Source organism: Rhynchophorus ferrugineus, unplaced genomic scaffold, assembly GCF_030347505.1.
Source record: "Rhynchophorus ferrugineus isolate W39M unplaced genomic scaffold, kcgeb_rfMv2 rfM1, whole genome shotgun sequence".
Classification (NCBI taxonomy): Eukaryota; Metazoa; Arthropoda; class Insecta; order Coleoptera; family Curculionidae; genus Rhynchophorus; species Rhynchophorus ferrugineus.
The window spans coordinates 24063487-24081970 of NW_027472580.1; the positions used below are offsets into that span (position 1 = coordinate 24063487).

The following is an 18484-nucleotide window of genomic DNA, read 5'->3' on the forward strand; positions in this document are numbered from 1 at the left end:
GCTTGAGTTGGAGTTACATCTTTACCCGCTTGTTCTTATTTGAGAGGAGCTGAACTTTTAGGAGCTTATACGCCTTGAGGTTGAGCTTTTTTTTGGGGTATTCGATGAACTGACGACTTGCTTATACCAGTATTGTCTTCAGTGGAGTTTCTTGAATTTCGCTGCACTCGCTTTTGCACAGAACGACTTTGGTAAGAAAGCTCTTACTAAAAACTCTTCAAAAACCTCAGGATATAGCGGTCCTGTCCTTGCTTTCTTCGTCAGCTTATCTAAATAACTTCAAAGTATACAATTAGTTGTCTGTACATTATCTGTACGAGGGGTTGTGTCTTCCTACACATCAGCTAACTAATAACATTACATACAAATATCTGATTATTTTAGATAAATAAATTGTGAAAACATTGTACGTGATTTTGAACTTCTTTTGAAAGGATTTCTTGGGTTAAACATAGAACCTCCTCCTTTTTTGAAGTCGGTTTAAAATATTTAATAAAATATATAAATGTTAATGGTGTTTTATCAACCCAAGGAACAACGTGATGTTTACATTTAGTGCATGATTTTATTTAATAATTTTAGTTTTTGTTGATTTTGTTTTGTCTGTTTTTGTGTTACTGTTCTCCATTTACTTTTCACACAGAAAAACTGTAAAAGTTATATTTATGCATATTCGTTTAATTTTAGAACTCCTGAGAAAATGGCCGCCATTTGTTGCTATTGATCGCGTATGCACAAAACCATATACCATTCAAAGCGAGCGACCCGAAGAAGTTAATGTCCATCTTAAACCAGGCGATCTTCTCAATATACCATACGTAGCCTTACATAGAAATCCCCTATTCTATCCGAACCCGGAACGATTTGATCCAGAAAGATTCAGCGAAGAAAACAAATCGAAACTTGTAACGTTCACTTATATGCCTTTTGGTACCGGACCAAGGATTTGTATAGGTTCCCGATTCGCAATTGTAGAATTGAAGTCGCTGCTTTTCAAACTACTATTGAATTTCGAAATATTACCATCTGATAGAATGAAGATGCCCATAACTTTAAAGAAGGGTATATTTCATCCTTTAGCTGAAGGAGGATTTTGGTTTACGTTAAAGAAAAATAGGGCACTATAGGTTTTTGTTAAAATTCTTGTTAAGTGTAGAAACTGTTCTATTAGGTTCTGTTCTCTTAATATATAATCACATATAACTATTTAATTTTATAATTTTTTACTAAGGTCATAATTTAATTAGTTTGCTAAAAATAACTTAATGTGATAATAAAGTTAATTTTTATTATATTGGTATTTTTTGTCCATTTTACACTTATTTTTTAAAAACATATATTAAGCTCTATTTATTAACAACCAAGACTTTATCTTAATTGGACCTTCGACTTAAATGGGGTTCTGAACCATAGCCCTCTGTATTAAACCTACCGACTGACCAATAACTAACTTAGAGAACATCCTTGAAATCATCCGGCCGTACCCAGCCCGCTAATGTCGTGGCCGCGTGGTTTTTCCTTATTAGATTTTACACTGTTTTCTAAGGTCATTTACAATTACAGTTACAAACATAACAGTTCAATTGAAAAGTCCCCGGCCTCACATATAGATGGCGCTACTAAAATTAAACCATATGTTTCTTAGTTAGCACTAACTCTCAAAAGATGCGTGTATACATTTAGCAGCTGTCGGATCATTAGTTGGTAAATTATCTCATTTTGAGTGAAGCAGCTTTTGTTATTGTAAAAAAAATTGATAAAAGGAATTTCGCGTGTTGATAAAATATTGCTTTTTGAAGGGAAAAAATACAGTTGAAGCAAAAACCTGGCTTGATGCCGAGTTTCCGGACACTGCCCCAGGAAAATCAGCCATCAAGGATTGGTATGCTAAGTTTAGACGTGGCAGTGGACGCCCAAAAGATGTTGTTACCGACGAAAACATTAAAAAAATCCACAAAATGATATGACCGTAAATTGAAATTGAATGAAATAGCAGACACTTTAAAGATATCAACTGAACGTGTACATCATATCATTCACGAATATTTGGGTATGAGAAAACTCTGTGCATAGTGGGTGCCGCGTGAGCTCGCTTTTGACCAAAAACAACGACGAGTTGATGATTCGGAGCAGTGTTTGAAGATGATCAAGCGTAATAAACCGCTGTTTTTTCGTCAATATCTGACAATGGATGAAACTTCCATTATTTCACTCCGGAGTCCAATCGATAGTCATCGAGTGGACTGCACATGATGAACCCGCTCCAAAGTGTGTGAAAACGCAACAGTCGGCTGGCAAGGTGATGGCGTCTGTATTTTGGGATGCGCATGGAATAATTTTCATTGACTAAGTTGAAAAAGGAAGGACCATCAACAACCACTATTACATAGCATTATTTGATCGTTTAAAGAACGAAATAGCCGAAAAACGGCCGCATTTGAAGAAAAAGAAAGTGCTGCTTCACTAAGACAATGCACCGTTTCACAAGCCAGTGAAAACCGTATTCTCCAGATTTGGCCTCCAGCGACTATTTCCTGTTCTCAGATCTCAAAAGAGTGCTCGCTGGGAAGAAATTTTTGTCGAGTAAAGAGATGATCGCCGAAACTAAGCCCTATTTTGAAGCAAAGGACAAACCGTACTACAAAAATGGTATCGAAAACTTGGAGTTTCGCTATAATCAGTGTATCACCATTAAAGGGAATTATTTTGAATAAAAAAAACTAATTTTGTCAGAAATATATGTTTTACTATGGTAGGCCGGGGACTTTTCAGTTGATCTGTGAAAGTACATCAACGTCCTACAGTTTTTAGTGCGATAAATTAATACAGGATAAATGATCGTAATTGTTAATATTATTGTACTTTTGATGATTAGATTGTTGAAGAATGAAAATTTAATAAGTTAAATAATTTTAAAGCCGGCTGCAGTGGTTAAGGCGACAGAATGGTCCTCCTACTGTTGCGATAGTCGCGGGTTCGAATCTTGCTCGGGTATGGATCTACTTTATGTTTATAATGTAAATGTAAATGTCTTTAGAGGCAATAGTGGAAAATCCGACAAGCTATAACCATCCCGATCACGTCAGTAACCAGGCTGGGTAAGACTGTGGTTCAGAGTCCACGTTAAACGACAAAAACATTGATTTTAATTTTGTTCATAAGACATTCCAAAGATATAAAAAATGATTAATATGTATTATCTCATAATTCTATATTAACTAATCAATGTTTCATATACATTATAATGCAATGGTATTCACCATTAAATATATTATATTTCAGAGCAAATGGTGAAGGTACTTTTATATCAAACTTTTTTTAATTCCACCGAATAGCTAAATTAAATATACACTTCAACACTGAATATTCTGATTATTTTAGTACTTATATATCTTACATAGTTTTTACGAAATATATAAAATATATAATACATTATGGCAAATTTTCACCCCACCAGATAAAATGTTCTTTATTAGATTGCCATTACCTTAAATTGCTTCTATTCATTTAATTCATTTATTTGAAAAATGTTGCAATATTAAATTTAAATTGGCTAATTTAGTCATATCTAAAAAATGTATTAGTGAATATTTAAATGTTATTAAAACATATTATTATGCAATGATATATTATAGTTGACAATTATAATAGAGAATAGGACGTTGCATGTATAAAATTTTATAAATACAGATTTCATTACAAATAATATTTATTTACTAGTATAGATGTCGCACATAGTTCAACTGTGACAATATATTGTTAGAAGTGCTAGAGAGGGGCCTAATACTTTTCTGGGAGTCTATAGACTTTCTAGAAGTGTAAATTAACCTGTATGCAACACAGTCAAGCTATAATTAGTGAGAAAAGAAAGATTGATGCAAGTTTTCAGAATTACTCTGCACAATAATATCATTAAGTATTTTCATTTTCTACAGCTTTAAAGTTTTCAGTCAGCTACCTTAGTCAGAATGCTATCAAAAGAATACTTAAATAATATTAAGGTATTTTTGTTTATTTTAACTCATCGCTTTTGTATGCAACTTACCGGCATAATTTTTTTTATTAAGACCAATTAAAGTCCTGACAGAGGAGCAGGTCCTGGATAAACTAGACTCAGATCATAGTTTTAATCCTGTAACTCTAAATAAAATAGTTAAAAGATCATATTCGCCATATTGACAAACATATTGACAACTCTGATAAAAAATGAGGATGGGAGCTGGGCCAAAGATATATAACACCAATTCGAGAGAATGTTTCAACCCCATATATTGGATGGCGTTAAATTATTACCTTGCACCATTGATCAGGAAATAATGAAAATTCCATTTGATCGAGGTTAAACAAGAATTACAAAATGGTATAGCAACGTAAAAATGGTTAGCGAAGTTATAAGTAAAACTCAGTGTAGAATAAGTACTTTGCAATTTTAAAACTGTAGCAAATTAGGATAAAACAAATAGTTTATAATGTTAATTTACTAGATTGCTATAATAAAAATAAAATATATTGGGAAACATTTCCAATATCATATATATCTTATGAACTATTCAAATTACTATACACGTTCTTTCTAGACCTCACTAAAGCCCTCTACAAAAATTACTACCAAGGGCTGATCTTCAATCTAATGGAGGAGCCACTCATCTTCATCAAATCGCTCCTTTCAGACCAAGGTCCTTCCAAACGAAGATCCCATAGTTGTCTCTCTACATCGCAAAGTCGAGTAAATAAATAAATATAATAAATCGAGTTTTCCACATTGTTTCCCCTTAGCTCGCGTATGAGTGTTCAATCTTAATATAAAGAAGATTTATCAAGAAGAAGGTTCCCACTCAGATTACATTTTTTTTAACCTTATAGTTGATTGGTTGAGCATTGATCTCTATTGAATATTCCATATTAACGAATACCCTCTGCTAAAATAATTAAATCCATGGCTGGTTGAATGCTATCCTAACGTCAGCAGATTATTTTACTCAATATCCACAAAGACGATCTCCACTACTATACCATTAACTAACCTTAATGGTTTTTTAGTGCAATGTGTATAAAAAGTTGAATTTCTAGAAACATCCGTTTGATTTCGTAGATACGCATATATTTTCCTTCATGGTCAGGTCAAAAAGAAAGGGTGTTAAATATACTAAAAGTTGTCCATGTTGGTTAAGTCCCGAAATTAACCAAACCGTCATATAACAACGCTGTAAATCGAAAATGAATAAAACTTAAAGTTATATATATATATATATATATATATATATATATATATATATATATATATATATAAACCTTCAAAACGTATTTGTCCACCCTATATCATAGTTAAATGAAAAAAATATCTTAATCAGTTTTAAGCATAACATATTAAACACAACCAAACAATGTTAATTCAAACATTTATTTATCGTTTGTTAATTTGCATTGATTTATAAAAATATATTATTTTTTATGTATGATGTAACGCTGTAAGAGATTACATTTATCGATAATACGTAAACAATATTTATGATATAGTTGTTGCAATTTCGACTCGATGATTCATTATTATTTGAATAATATAACTTTTATTTCCTTATTTTTTCTCTTTAGGTAATAACATATGAGTAGCAATAGATGAAATAAAATATATAGGGTGTATATAAGCAAATTTAAAGAAATAGATTATATTAAAATTACAATAAGAATATTAATTATTTATATTAAATATGTGATAACTAAATTAACTATTAAATTAGATATTTTTGACATTTCTTACATAAAGTGACTTTTTTTATTTCGTATTATTGAGTTATTTCGTTTATATAGAGGTCAGTGTTGGAGTGCCCGAAATGGCATTTTCCGCATTTATTTCTTTTGTTTGAAGAAATCTGTCGAAACCCTTCACTTTTTGGAATTTGTAGTAATGCTGTGACTGATTATCGGCTTGATTTTAACCACTTTTAAAGCAATTTCGATGTCAAAAAAAAAACAAATACAAAGTAGAAAGTAGAAACACAATGCAATAATTATTCGATATAAACCTGGCTTAAAGTCTTAAAGCACTTGTATATAGATTAGCAGTTGATGGATCAACAGTTTCAAACGTATGCGTTGGTAAAGATTCAAAAAACGGAAAATGGCGGCTATATGAATTAATTAAAAAAGCAATTTTCAACCATTTGGAGTTTTATGTTTTATGCTTTTTTTGTTCTGACCTAAAACCAGGAATTCCACATTCTGATGACATGACGCATACCTGATCACAGAGACTTGGCCCTAGAGTGACAAGTTGTACCGGGTTATGCGGGATTGCCTCTGGGCTGACCGATACACTAAAACCTAAACCGCCTCTCAGTTGACCCTTGTGGATCGTTACTGCTACTGCTTTAAATTTGGGGATATAGAAGCCGTTATTGGGCACGAGGACCCGGCGAAAAAACAGATAGTGAAACTAACTATAGATTTGCAAACCTGAGTTAGCACACGACTGGATGCTGTCATATGGGGGTAAAAGTTATGACTGCAGCGACGGATGAGGTCGTTTCAGCCTGGATAAGGGGAGGTTAGCGGTGACACGGTGGTAAGCTCCCAGCATGTTTACTAGCTCGCGAAAAGCGCGTTTTCAGAAGAACTTGGGCTGAGTTGTTGTTTGTGGAAGGATTGAGATATGAAGTGCTTGATTTCTGGAGCGTCAGTTTCCCTGTGAATTTGATTATTTTTGAGGAACCATGAAGCGTTTAAGATTCTACTGAGGAGCTTATTTTGGAAAATTTGAAGCCGTTTCACCTGGTTGTATGTAAAAAAAAACTTGAAGTAGACATTAGATCCGTAGAGGAGTACAGAAGGAATTAATATCTTGCAAAATAAGCATTTGATGGAGATGGAAAGTCTGCTAGAAGGGCAGATCGCAGAAGATAGCAGGTTTGCTATCCCCGAACCTTTCTGGGTTTGGGAATGCCAACCGAACCGTCGGTCTAAAGATTTATGTGTCGTATTACGACTGGCGATGAAAAGTGGATATACTACAGCAAGTCATCTACATCGACATACACATATTCATGGCCATAAAGTATTCCTTTACATATAGACCACCATGGTGTAGTCTGCCAATATATTGTTGCAAAAGACTCGAAACATTCGTTAATTGAATCGCAGCCAAACCGGCCATGTTTTTTTCGAGACGCTCTTGCGATATTGCCAGAAAGAGGAAATTAAAAATTATCATAATACATACACTTAATAAATTAACAAAAAATTAAGACTTTCCCCTAGAACAGCATCTGTAAGCTACGTAATCACTCATACCCATATAATTTAATCTATAATAAAGTTTGTTTTTAAAAATTTTAAAAGAATATATCCTTTTAAGCAAAGTTTAATCAACTTTTTTGAAGATATCTTGAAGATATGATATAATTTTTTGTAACCTTTTGATGTTTTATTTAAATCCAGCTAATGTTCACCTGTTAGAGCTAACTTTGTATAAGAACTCCTGAAAGTGACAGGTATGATGGCATAAGTGATGATTGTCACTCTAACATTAATTTAACAGAAACAAGAGCTTGGATTATAAACATTTTAGTTAGCACCTTTTAAATGATTGATTTGATTGATCGATACGTTTAATTTATCTAATTGGCATCGATTTGACGTTACATGACTTATAATTATTATACTGACTATATTGACTTTAAGATTGAATTTCTGTCTCTGGTTATTTCAAAGATTTTTCAATAAACAATAGAAGATTTTTATAGTATATATATACTATAAAAATCGAAGATGTCGAGTTAGAAGTCAACAAATAACGAAATCATAAATAAAGACAAAAATCGATAAAAGTAAAAAATCTAGATGAACATATAAAAAGATTATTATAATGCTTTAAAGATAATTATGCATTACACATTAAATATCTTAATTAGAAATTATGAAACATGTTTATTGTTAGTAATGCTAAACAGAATGATTTGGATTGTTTTAAATTTAGAGGTAAGAGAATCTGTGGAAGACGATCGACAATCTAGACGTACTTTAACGTTTACTGATTAACGATTTAGTGTTAAAAAATTGTCGATTGTCGATATTAAAATTATATTATATCGGAATAATGAGAAAAACAGTATAAAAACATAATAATTGTCAAATTAGATAGCGTTTCTGCTGTTCTTTGAAAACGTTTCACTCAAGTATTAGTGTTTGAATAAAAGTTGATTTTTCAAATTTATTGCTATAAATACTTACACGTTTTCTGGTAATTAAAACGGGCAAAACTTGGCTGCAACTGCAAAACTGCTGGTCTCTATTTTATGATTTTGACAAAGTACGTCAGTTATCTTAAGATCTCTCAATTTTAAGTTTTATTAACTTCGATCAACCACAACCTAATCTCTTATTTTAGCAAATAATTTTTTAAACATTAAATTTACTTCCATCGTTTTCTCAGAAATTTGAGATTTTTTTTATAAAAAGCTGATACAATTTTTTCAGAGGCAGCAATATTTGTAGCGGCAGAGGAATTTTTTAGACAATTTCTTAATTTTATTCACAAATGGTATATTTTCTAAAAAGTCAATCTGCATAAATGTCTGCAGTGTTGATACCAGGTAGGTTCGCCGGTGAGTTGAAACTAAAAACGAAATCTAGCTCATTAAATAACCTCGGCTGTTGACAAACTTAATCTTAAAACGTACAAACCATTACCTCGTATATTTGAGCAATAAACATAGTGTAATTGTCTCACGCTCTTTAGAAAAATATATTGTTGTTTCGGTTGTAATATAAAAAATAATGACGTCAATATATTTATTGCCGGGATCTTGATTGCATCCATTTTTTCTCTCGGGTCAGCAAACATCATCGGTGTTAACCAAGTCAAATAACGTGCCATAAACTTTAAGTTATCAAATATTTTCCTAGCTGGCGAAACTGCCATAGATTTTCGATTTTGTCACGCGGCCAGGTATAAAGATGGGGATTAGGCGGAGAATGGCATCAAACAGGATTAAAATAATTTCCTGTTAGGATTCCTTGATGCTATAACATTGGATTGTCATGGGATTTGCGTATTTTGCAGTGTGTGGCAGGGATCTCGTGCCATACTAAATTTATTTATTACTGAGATCTGAAAAGAGAAAATTTTGTTTTGTTATGTTTGCTTTTTCGGAATTTATATAAATTGTGTCATTTTATGGAATGTCTTAGAAATGCCGATTTTTGGATATGTCATTGAATATAAAATGAATCATTATACTATTATTATAACTACATAAAAAGTCTTTAATAATAAATACGTCTTATTCACACAAATTTACGTCATCTTAGATTTTTTATTCCTAAATAACTAGCCTCATTAAGGGAACAGTTCGGAATCATCCCTTAATACCTCCAGGAAAAGAGGTAAAACAAATAATTTAAATCATATACCATGTTATCTTCAGAATAACTCAGAGGAACTCAAGAGAATTCATGATATATATATATATATATATATATATATATATATATATATATATATATATATTTATATATTTATATAGTTTGTGATCCAATAATATCTGGATATTGGATCACAAACTGATTCCACGACGCTATAATAGAACTCCAATATGTATTAAATAAGCAGGAGAAAAAATATTCCAGCAAATGTGCAAATTGGATTCAGGAGAACTTCCCGCTAGCTTCAGATGTCTCGTTGCAAACGAACGGCAAAAAATAAAAAATTTACGTGGGCAGTACAGATCAATACTATTGACATACCCATATATAACAAAATTTAATGTAATTGCAACTTTTAGCACATGCAGTAGAGCGGCCTTATTGAAATAAGTTTAAACAGTATGTAAACATTTTGGTAATTTGTCTCGAGAAGTTTGGAACTTCTAGTTGCTTAGTCATGTGTCTCAGGTAAAACTACAGAATCAAATAATATGCTCATCATTATGTTCCAATTAAAGTTTAATATATCGTACTAGAACATAATATGACACACTCCCAAGTTGCTCAACCAAACTGAGGTAGAACAGATGATAAATCAGCAACAACATCTGAAACAAAATCTATAAAACAACTCATGCTGGAGATCAGAAAGTGATTATAAGACCTAAAATATTAAAATACAAGAACTGACATTTCGTATTTGGTATAAATAAGAGAAATAAGAGGTTAATTGAAAAGTCCCCGGCTTGAGACATAGATGGCGCTACTAGAATTAAATCCATATGCTTTTTAGTTAGGCCTAATCCTCAAAAGATGCATGTATAAATTTGACGGTTGTCGGATAATTAGTTTTGTAAATTATAGCATTTTGAGTAAAGCAATTTTTGTTATTGTAAAAAAAAATGGATAAAAAGGAATTTCGCATGTTGATAAAATTTTGCTTTTTGAAGGGAAAAAATACAGTTGTGGCAAAAACTTGGCTTGATACCGAGTTTCCGGACACTGCCCTAGGAAAATCAACCATAAAGGGTTGGTATGCTAAGTTTAGACGTGGTTAAATGAGCACTGATAACAGTAAACGCAGTGGACGCCCAAAAGAGTTTGTTACCGATGAAAACATTAAAAAATTTCAGATAATGATTTTGAATGACCGTAAATTGAAATTGAATGAAATAGCAAACACTCTAAAGATATCAACTAAACGTCTACATTATATCACTCACGAATGTTTGGGTATGAGAAAACTCTGTGCAAAGAGGGTGCCACGCGAGCTCACTTTTGACCAAAAACAACGACGAGTTGATGATTCGGAACAGTGTTTGAAGATGATCAAGCATAAGAGTTTTCGCGTCGATATGTTACAATGGATGAAACATGACTCCATCATTTCACTCCTAAGTCCAATCGACAGTCAACCGAGTGGACTGCACATGATGAACCCGCTCCAAATCTTGGGAAAACGCATCAGTCGGCTGGCGTTGTTATGTTATGGCGTGTGTATTTTGGGATGCGCATGGAATAATTTTCATTGACTACCTTGAAAAACGAAGGACCATCAACAGCGACTATTACATAGCGTTATTGGACCGTTTGAAGGACGAAATCGCCGAAAAACGGTCGCATTTGAAGAAAAAGAAAGTGCTGCTTCACCAAGACAGTACACCGTGTCACAAGTCAAATGACAAAAATCCATGAATTCCTTGACCTTACAGCATTTCTGCTTCACAACATCTACAAAAGCTTAGAAGTGGTTTTTAGAAAATTAAAATATTTACCATGACCATGACCGATTAATTTTTTTAACGCTGGTAAACACCTGTTTTTCTTAAATTCTCTTGCTTTTTGTATCTATGGGACAGCAGAGACGGAGCAAATCACTGGAGCAAAAAAAGTTGGGCGCCATAGGAGCTTAAAGTTATTTAAAAAATGTCATATAAGAAACATTGGTAACTCCACATAAAGGTTTTGACCACCGCTGTACGTAAAGTTGGAATTGCTTCAAATTCATGGTTTTAAATAGTGTTGGGAACTATAGACTGTTTAGTAATTTACTACTTTTACTATTGACTGTTTCAGTCGCTATTTTTGTTTCGACTGATTTTAGTATATTTTACCAGTGACTATTTCAGTCGACTGTTTTTCAATCCCTGTTTTAGATCCGATTTTGTTACTATTTACTATCGACTATTTCAGTCGTGTACTTTTAGTGACTATTTTTCGTTCTACTAGTTTTATTCGACTGATTTTTAAAGTTTTTGCTTTGTCGTCCTAGCCACGACCTTGACAAAAGTGTACCCAATTAATTGTTTTATAAATTATATGTAATATATATAGCTTTATGATTTTTTTGTAGTTTGATTGTAAATAACAATATATGGTATATTAATATAGCAGCATTTAGGAACGTTATTTTTTAAGATTATGAAAATTCTAAATAGCAAAATACTTTTGACTGTGTTTACGGCAATAATAGGTCATATTTCGATTACTCTTTCGATTTTTGTTGAAAAATATTTCAGTTCAATAATAAAAAAGCATTTACTTTATTTAAAAAGTTCTATTATTTCTATGATTAGGTATATATTTAATTTTTATTTAATATTTGGTGATTGTACAACTTTAGTTTTAGGTTTTGTTTAAGTTATATTGTATTGTCTATATTTATTATAGGATATTATTTTAAAATAGCAGTTGATATATTAAAATACGACTAAACATTTGTGGGTTATTATTCCATTCCATTGAAAAATTTCATTCTTTTTTACAGATCTACAGAACATTTTAATAAAAAGTAATTCTGCTTGGTTCAAAATTATAAATTATTAATTGCATGTTAATATTATTCAGTAATTATTATTAACTGTTAATGTTAATGAATAACTGTTCTACAAAGATGACTTTTGAGGAGGTTTTAGAGACATTTTCAAGCAATCATAAATACACTAGCCATAATAAAATCGCCAAAACAGTGCTTGTATAAATTCAAGCTTTAAGTTTTCTATATGAGTCCAAAATTATCTTCTTCATTATCATATCGATTATTTTCTTGAAAATTTGATGGACTATTTAACCAGAATATTAAAGAAATGGAGAAAAGATAGCAATAAAAATGTTTCAAACTACTATTTCAAAAGAACTTCAAGAAGAACCTCACTGGGGAAACAAAAGGTTTTAGGGGATGCCAGTGACATAATATTAGATGGTATATAAGTAAATAAAATAATAAGTCCTTTCTATTTTTTTTAATGTAATAATTTCTCTAACATAGTTACTTTAATTGTCAAGAAATATGTCATAACAAAAAGGAAGTCATTTTCGGATTCAGCTCACCCAAAAACATAAACATTATGTCACAAAACGTAAACAGCCTTTATATTTTTTGCAAATGTATAATAAATATATTCTTTTAAGTTCGTATTACACTCCAATTTGTTTTACTATTTTCATACGTCAAAGATTTTGGAATAAACGTTTTAATTATCGGTGTGACCTTCGTTTGCTAATTCATTATTATTGCACACTGTAATGAAAACTGTAACAAATTATGCCAACAAAAGAATCACAATGGCCACAATAATATTTTTATTGGCGAAATTCTAATTCCCTCAATAAAACAAACGTTTGTGGTGTTATTTTTTAAAAACACATTGTCAGATTTACAAATTAATTAACAATGGAAATTTTCCGCAATTTGTTGTATATTGATAAGTGTGCCGTTGTCGTAAAGTTAATTTTAAGCAAACATACATATTTTAGGTAAAATTTTTTGTTTGATTATAATCCACCCGGGGTAATATCGCTCATTATTTATGCTATTGGGCAGTGGTGTAGTGTTGGGTCTTCTTAAGGAAAATGTTCTCAGTAATGCTAGTAATTAAGCTGCTGAAGGCCCGATATTTAAACGGTTTTATTAGTTAGGTTAGCCGGTATTAGAGCAGCTGTTAACTGTAAATCACAGAAATATTGATTTATAATAATATAGGCTAGATAGATTCTAAAATGATAATTATAACTGTTACTGCGAATTTAATAGAAATAAAACCAGAAACTGTTGACAAAAAAAAAACGCTGTATTAAGTTTAACATAGAAATGTTAGAAAACCTTGACGTCACTTGAAGTGAGTGAGTATTCCAGATACATTAGTACTGAAACGTGGTAGAATATTAAAAAAAAGTATAACACTTAGCACAAAAATTAACAAGTGTAGGTAATAAGATTTAAAATTACCCAATAGTACCATATTCACCAGTTAGGAACTGTGAGAATAGTATTATATAAATCCATTGTCCCATATTTGTAAAGGCGTATCAAAATTATATTGATAGAAAACCTGTAAATTTAGATAATAATAATTTTAAGATACAGATGTAAATGTATTCAAGCTAGTTGAAAGTAATTACAATACAAAAAGGTTTAACTTATTTTCATTTGATGAGAAATGAAAAAACATAACCGGTATTACACTAAATTATCTTGAAATAATTGGGTATATAAAATGAATAAATTGTAATTTGTAAATTTATTTTACAAATAGCGTTACAAACTTATAAGCACGTGCAACTGCAATACTTCAAGTATTTATAAAATCTGTGTTTAGACATGCTTTAACATATTAAGTTCTTCTATGAATTCTTAAACTAGATCTCTGTTTAATTTATTTTATTTTACTTGACTTCCGAGATATTCGGGTATTTATATTTCTGTCTACATAACCTGATTTATTAATCTGACTTATTAGGTTGTAAAATCTTAATAAGTTTGCATTATTCAATCAAATGTGTATCAGTTGCTTTTAGCCTGGTGATTATTCATTCATTATATCTTGGACATCAAACAAGAAACCAACTAAATACAAACTAAAACTAAATGAGGCCTAATCCCAAATTTTATCAACAGCGTTATTTACCTCGATATTACGTTCATAAGACACTTTAGGCATAATTAGAGAAAGTTAAAAGTGTAAAGGCACAGGACTTCACAGTAATAAATTACCGGTGTTCAAGCTATATCGACTAGTACTCACCTTGTATGACTTAACCATATTTCTCTAAAGTTTTTCTGCCTTGAAACGAAAATACACAATTTATACTATATTACTAATGAATAAAGTTATTAAAAAACGTCTATTTATCTTTCAAATTCATTTTTGTTGTAGAAATATCTTCTTTGCTTGTGAAGTAAGTACGTAGGAACGTAGAGTTGCCATGAAGAATGTTAGAAGCTCCTAAATCTGGACCAGCGAATACAGAATTATCATTAGCGAATGTCATATCGGTCAATAAGACTTTTCGTTAAAAGACTTTCCGCATAATTATATCCACTGCCATATTGAAAAGCAATGAGATACGACATCCCTGGGACGAATACCAGTTCGGATCTCAAATAAATTTTACAAACCATTTCGCACTGGCACCATGCTAAGGGAACCATCGCCAAAATAAAACCAAAATGCCTGAATAACTCTAATAATTTTTAGGGGTAAGTTTTCAACTTACGAAGCTGTCCAAAGTGGGAGTCTATACAATCAAAAGAAGAACAAAAACCAGTAAAAATTACGCCTAATTTATATTGATACCTCAAATAATGGCTCAATTAAAAATATTCGTTTTTTCATAAACTGGTTAAATTAAAAGTTCTTCTCTACACAGCCAGTTTATTTCTTCGCGAGATCTTTGTTTCAGCTATATGAATTTCACAGAAAATTTTTCGACAGTTGGTATAAGATGTATTTCTCAATAATTCATTGTTTACTATTTCAATGTTGGAATATTCTCTGTAGTTAATAAAAAATAATGTATATTATTATAATATTTAGTAAAGGTACCTCAATTTTAATCAACGTCATTATATTAATAACAATTGAACATAAGTTTAAATTAATGATAAAACTGTTTATTAATCCACTTATAGTTTTAAGTTGTTTTTTTTGTTTGCGTGTAACATAATAATTGCCAACATCAAATCCTAATAAAGGAAGGTTGTTCCTAGGGAAGTAATGAGTTTCCTTAGGGCAAATATTTGTCTATTCCCAGAGCATCAAGTCTGTTATAATTTTTAATAATTTCTTAGATCTAATCTTATGTAATGAAAGAGTCGATTACAATATTTTTGAAATTCGCATCAAGTTTTGGATCCGAGTAAGTGTTTCAGTGTTTTTGTTACGTTTGTGGATATTATATGCTCGCAAAACTTGGAAAAATAATGACAAATTCACTCCAAGACCTGCATTTGCTCTACTTTGGGTTTTCTGTAATAAACACTGACAAGCCACAGGTACCAAAATTGTTTTGTAACGGATACACAACAAATTTGTACAAGTGGTCACTTGATGAAAATTTATACTTTTCATGTTCTGTGGCAATGTTATCGAGAGAACAGAAAAATCATGTAGATAGTTGCTACTTTTGCTCGATGAATCTCGTTGGTATAAAAGCAAAAAAATTGTGCAGTATATGTTAAATATTCTGATGCATGTTTAAGGGTTTAACCCAGTTCCACATAGGATTCATTGTCAATTTGTCCAGGAATAGCGCAAAAAATGTCTTAAGATCTCTATCTCTAAATCTCTTTTTTTGTCTAAAGCGATTACGCTATGAAAAAAAACGTTCAATTTTGCAAAGAGCACTGATTTTATTCGCAATTTGAATTCACGGTAGCAGAAAGGGAAACATCTAGACCCTAAAACACAGATCACTATATATAGAAAAGAGAAGTTGATAAATTAATTAAATGCGCTTAATTTATAAATATTAATAATTTACATATTCATTACAATTTATTGGTCTACTAGTTGGGATACAACGTGGATGATTTGCTAATTTGGCTGATTTGGATTCAGCCGTCCGATTATAAACAACTTTGGGTTGCTCAGGTCCAAAATCGCATGTTATTGTGTAATTTTTAATAGAAGAGAATGATTTAGTATTAAGTTAGACAGTTAACTGTCAGAAAATGAGGAACCTTTAAATTAGTTACTTATTCAAGTTTAATGATATTAAAATTATAGAATAACATAGTCACTCGGTCAATATTAAAACTACTAATATTTTAATTTGTATTTTATAAATCTTTATCTGTCACCGCAGAGGTAATTTCATTGAGTTCAAGTGTGCCGCGGATTGATATATTTTATTCATATTGAACTTTGTTAACATTGAAACAGCGTAATGTATTCGACTTAAAATAATTTCATGGGTACACACTTTTTTATTTAAAAATGTAAATATGTTTTCCGTCCTCTGGTCTGTCATATGACCCGATCTGTTATTGACGTTTAAAACGAAGAACGACAAATATTGACTAATTTTCAGATATCGCCGCTAAGTGATTCTGATCTGCCTTACATATAAAACAGCTAGACGTCAATTAATATTTCGAATCAGTGTGTTTACAATTTATATAAGATGACAAGATGTTTTCCTTATATTAGTCAAAGATACGAGGCTTTTTTATATTATAGTTGTATGTTAGTTTTGTTTGTTTTGTACTCTGTTTTTTGTTATGTTTTTAACATTTTATGCTGAGGAACCATTTGATCTTAATGTTTTTTAATTACCATTAAGGGCAAATTTTTGCTAGATAGTAGCTACTTTACCGTATTAAACAATTTGGAATTTTTTTTCCTTATAGGGCTCTAAAACGTCCTTTTTACGAAGTAGAGTATATCTGGACTGGACCTACTGCTTGGCATAGGCTGCGAATAACGGCGCTCGGAATTAAGCCTGCCTCCTGGCGAGTGACTAATTTGGAGATCGTCCCAGAATCCGGTCTTACCCAGCCTAGTTACTGTCGTGACTGGGATCAATTTCTTTGTCCGATTTTATACTCTTGCCTTAAGGACAATCACAAACATAAATTTACGAACATGCCTCAGCAGGATTCGACTACCGTAACAGTAGGAGGACCTTGACCACTACACGAATGAATCCGGCTTTTCGAAAAATGTTTGACGTGAAAATAACATCGTGGCTTTATTCCTGTTAGATTGTGTGAATTAGGAACACTCGTTAGAATGGTGACACTTTGAACGTTACTATTTGTACGGGGCATTGAAATTAATTGTAAAGTTATTTGAAATGGATAAAATCTCCAATGAAAAACTTTACTATTCTTGATAATATTATACCAAAAAGGGAATAAATTGGGGAATATACGGACAGGGTACTCTACTACACAATAGATGGATGTGTTCTAATCATTGAAACATCTGATGAATTTCTTGGATAGGTCAGCAATATATTAAATACACCAGTATTTTCAATGTTACTATGGATTCAATAACCATAAAAATATTATGAACCATTTCCATAAAAGCTACTTAGGAATGCACTACAGGAATGAAATCAATGAATCTAATAGATTTGTGAAAAGTGCTATTTGAGTCATGATAAATTGATCTGATACGACAAAAGAAACTATCAAAGATGATGATATGAGATAATAGAGCGTTTTTGAAGTCAATGTTCATAACAAAATGGTAATGCGGAAGAATATAGTGACGGAATTTGGAGGTATTGATCTACCATAACAAACTTTCAGTTTGTCAGTGGCTGTTAACTCTGGAGTGAGCAACTAAATACGTTATTATAGTTAACTGTTAAGAATTGCAACATCTTGGTTTGGAAGTTCTGATCTTTTGAATAGTGTAGAATCCCTTTGAATCTCTCATGCATAGCATAATCCATGAGTTGTTTTAATCTCTGATGAATTCTTTCAATGAAATTAAACTGTTTTAAAAAGTACAATGTGGTTTAATTGTATTAATTATCTTGAAATGTGTAGATAAATCTTCTGTTAAATAACAGGTCTGTTGCTTTACAATGCTTTAAATTTCTAGATCACTCTTTGAGGTGGTTTAACAATTCACTTATAATTTTGTGATGGATAGTAAAGTTATTGGTTGGCCGATTGTCTCAAAAGTGAAAAATTTTTCTGCGCCTATCTTTGATTGAAATATTGACAAAACTTTTTCCCATTTGCCTAACAAGTAATTTAGTTACTTTATTAGTTTTAAGTACTCTTACTCTTACTGTTAATATTCCAAATAATAACTAATAACTTAGG

At 31.4% G+C, this 18484-nt stretch overlaps 1 protein-coding gene and 1 long non-coding RNA gene across 2 annotated transcripts in view; both read left to right on the top strand.

The window, feature by feature from the left end:
* LOC143206526 (cytochrome P450 9e2) overlaps window positions 1–1292 on the top strand; it is a 42688-nt gene extending 41396 nt beyond the window's left edge. The window contains exon 7 of the mRNA XM_076419116.1: window positions 688–1292. Coding sequence (XP_076275231.1) covers window positions 688–1127 — 440 coding nt within the window. The 3' untranslated portion in view covers window positions 1128–1292. The remainder of the gene's footprint in view (window positions 1–687) is intronic.
* The window catches only part of LOC143206535 (uncharacterized), a 553256-nt gene that overhangs the window by 493268 nt on the left and 41504 nt on the right, over window positions 1–18484 (top strand). The window lies entirely within an intron of this gene.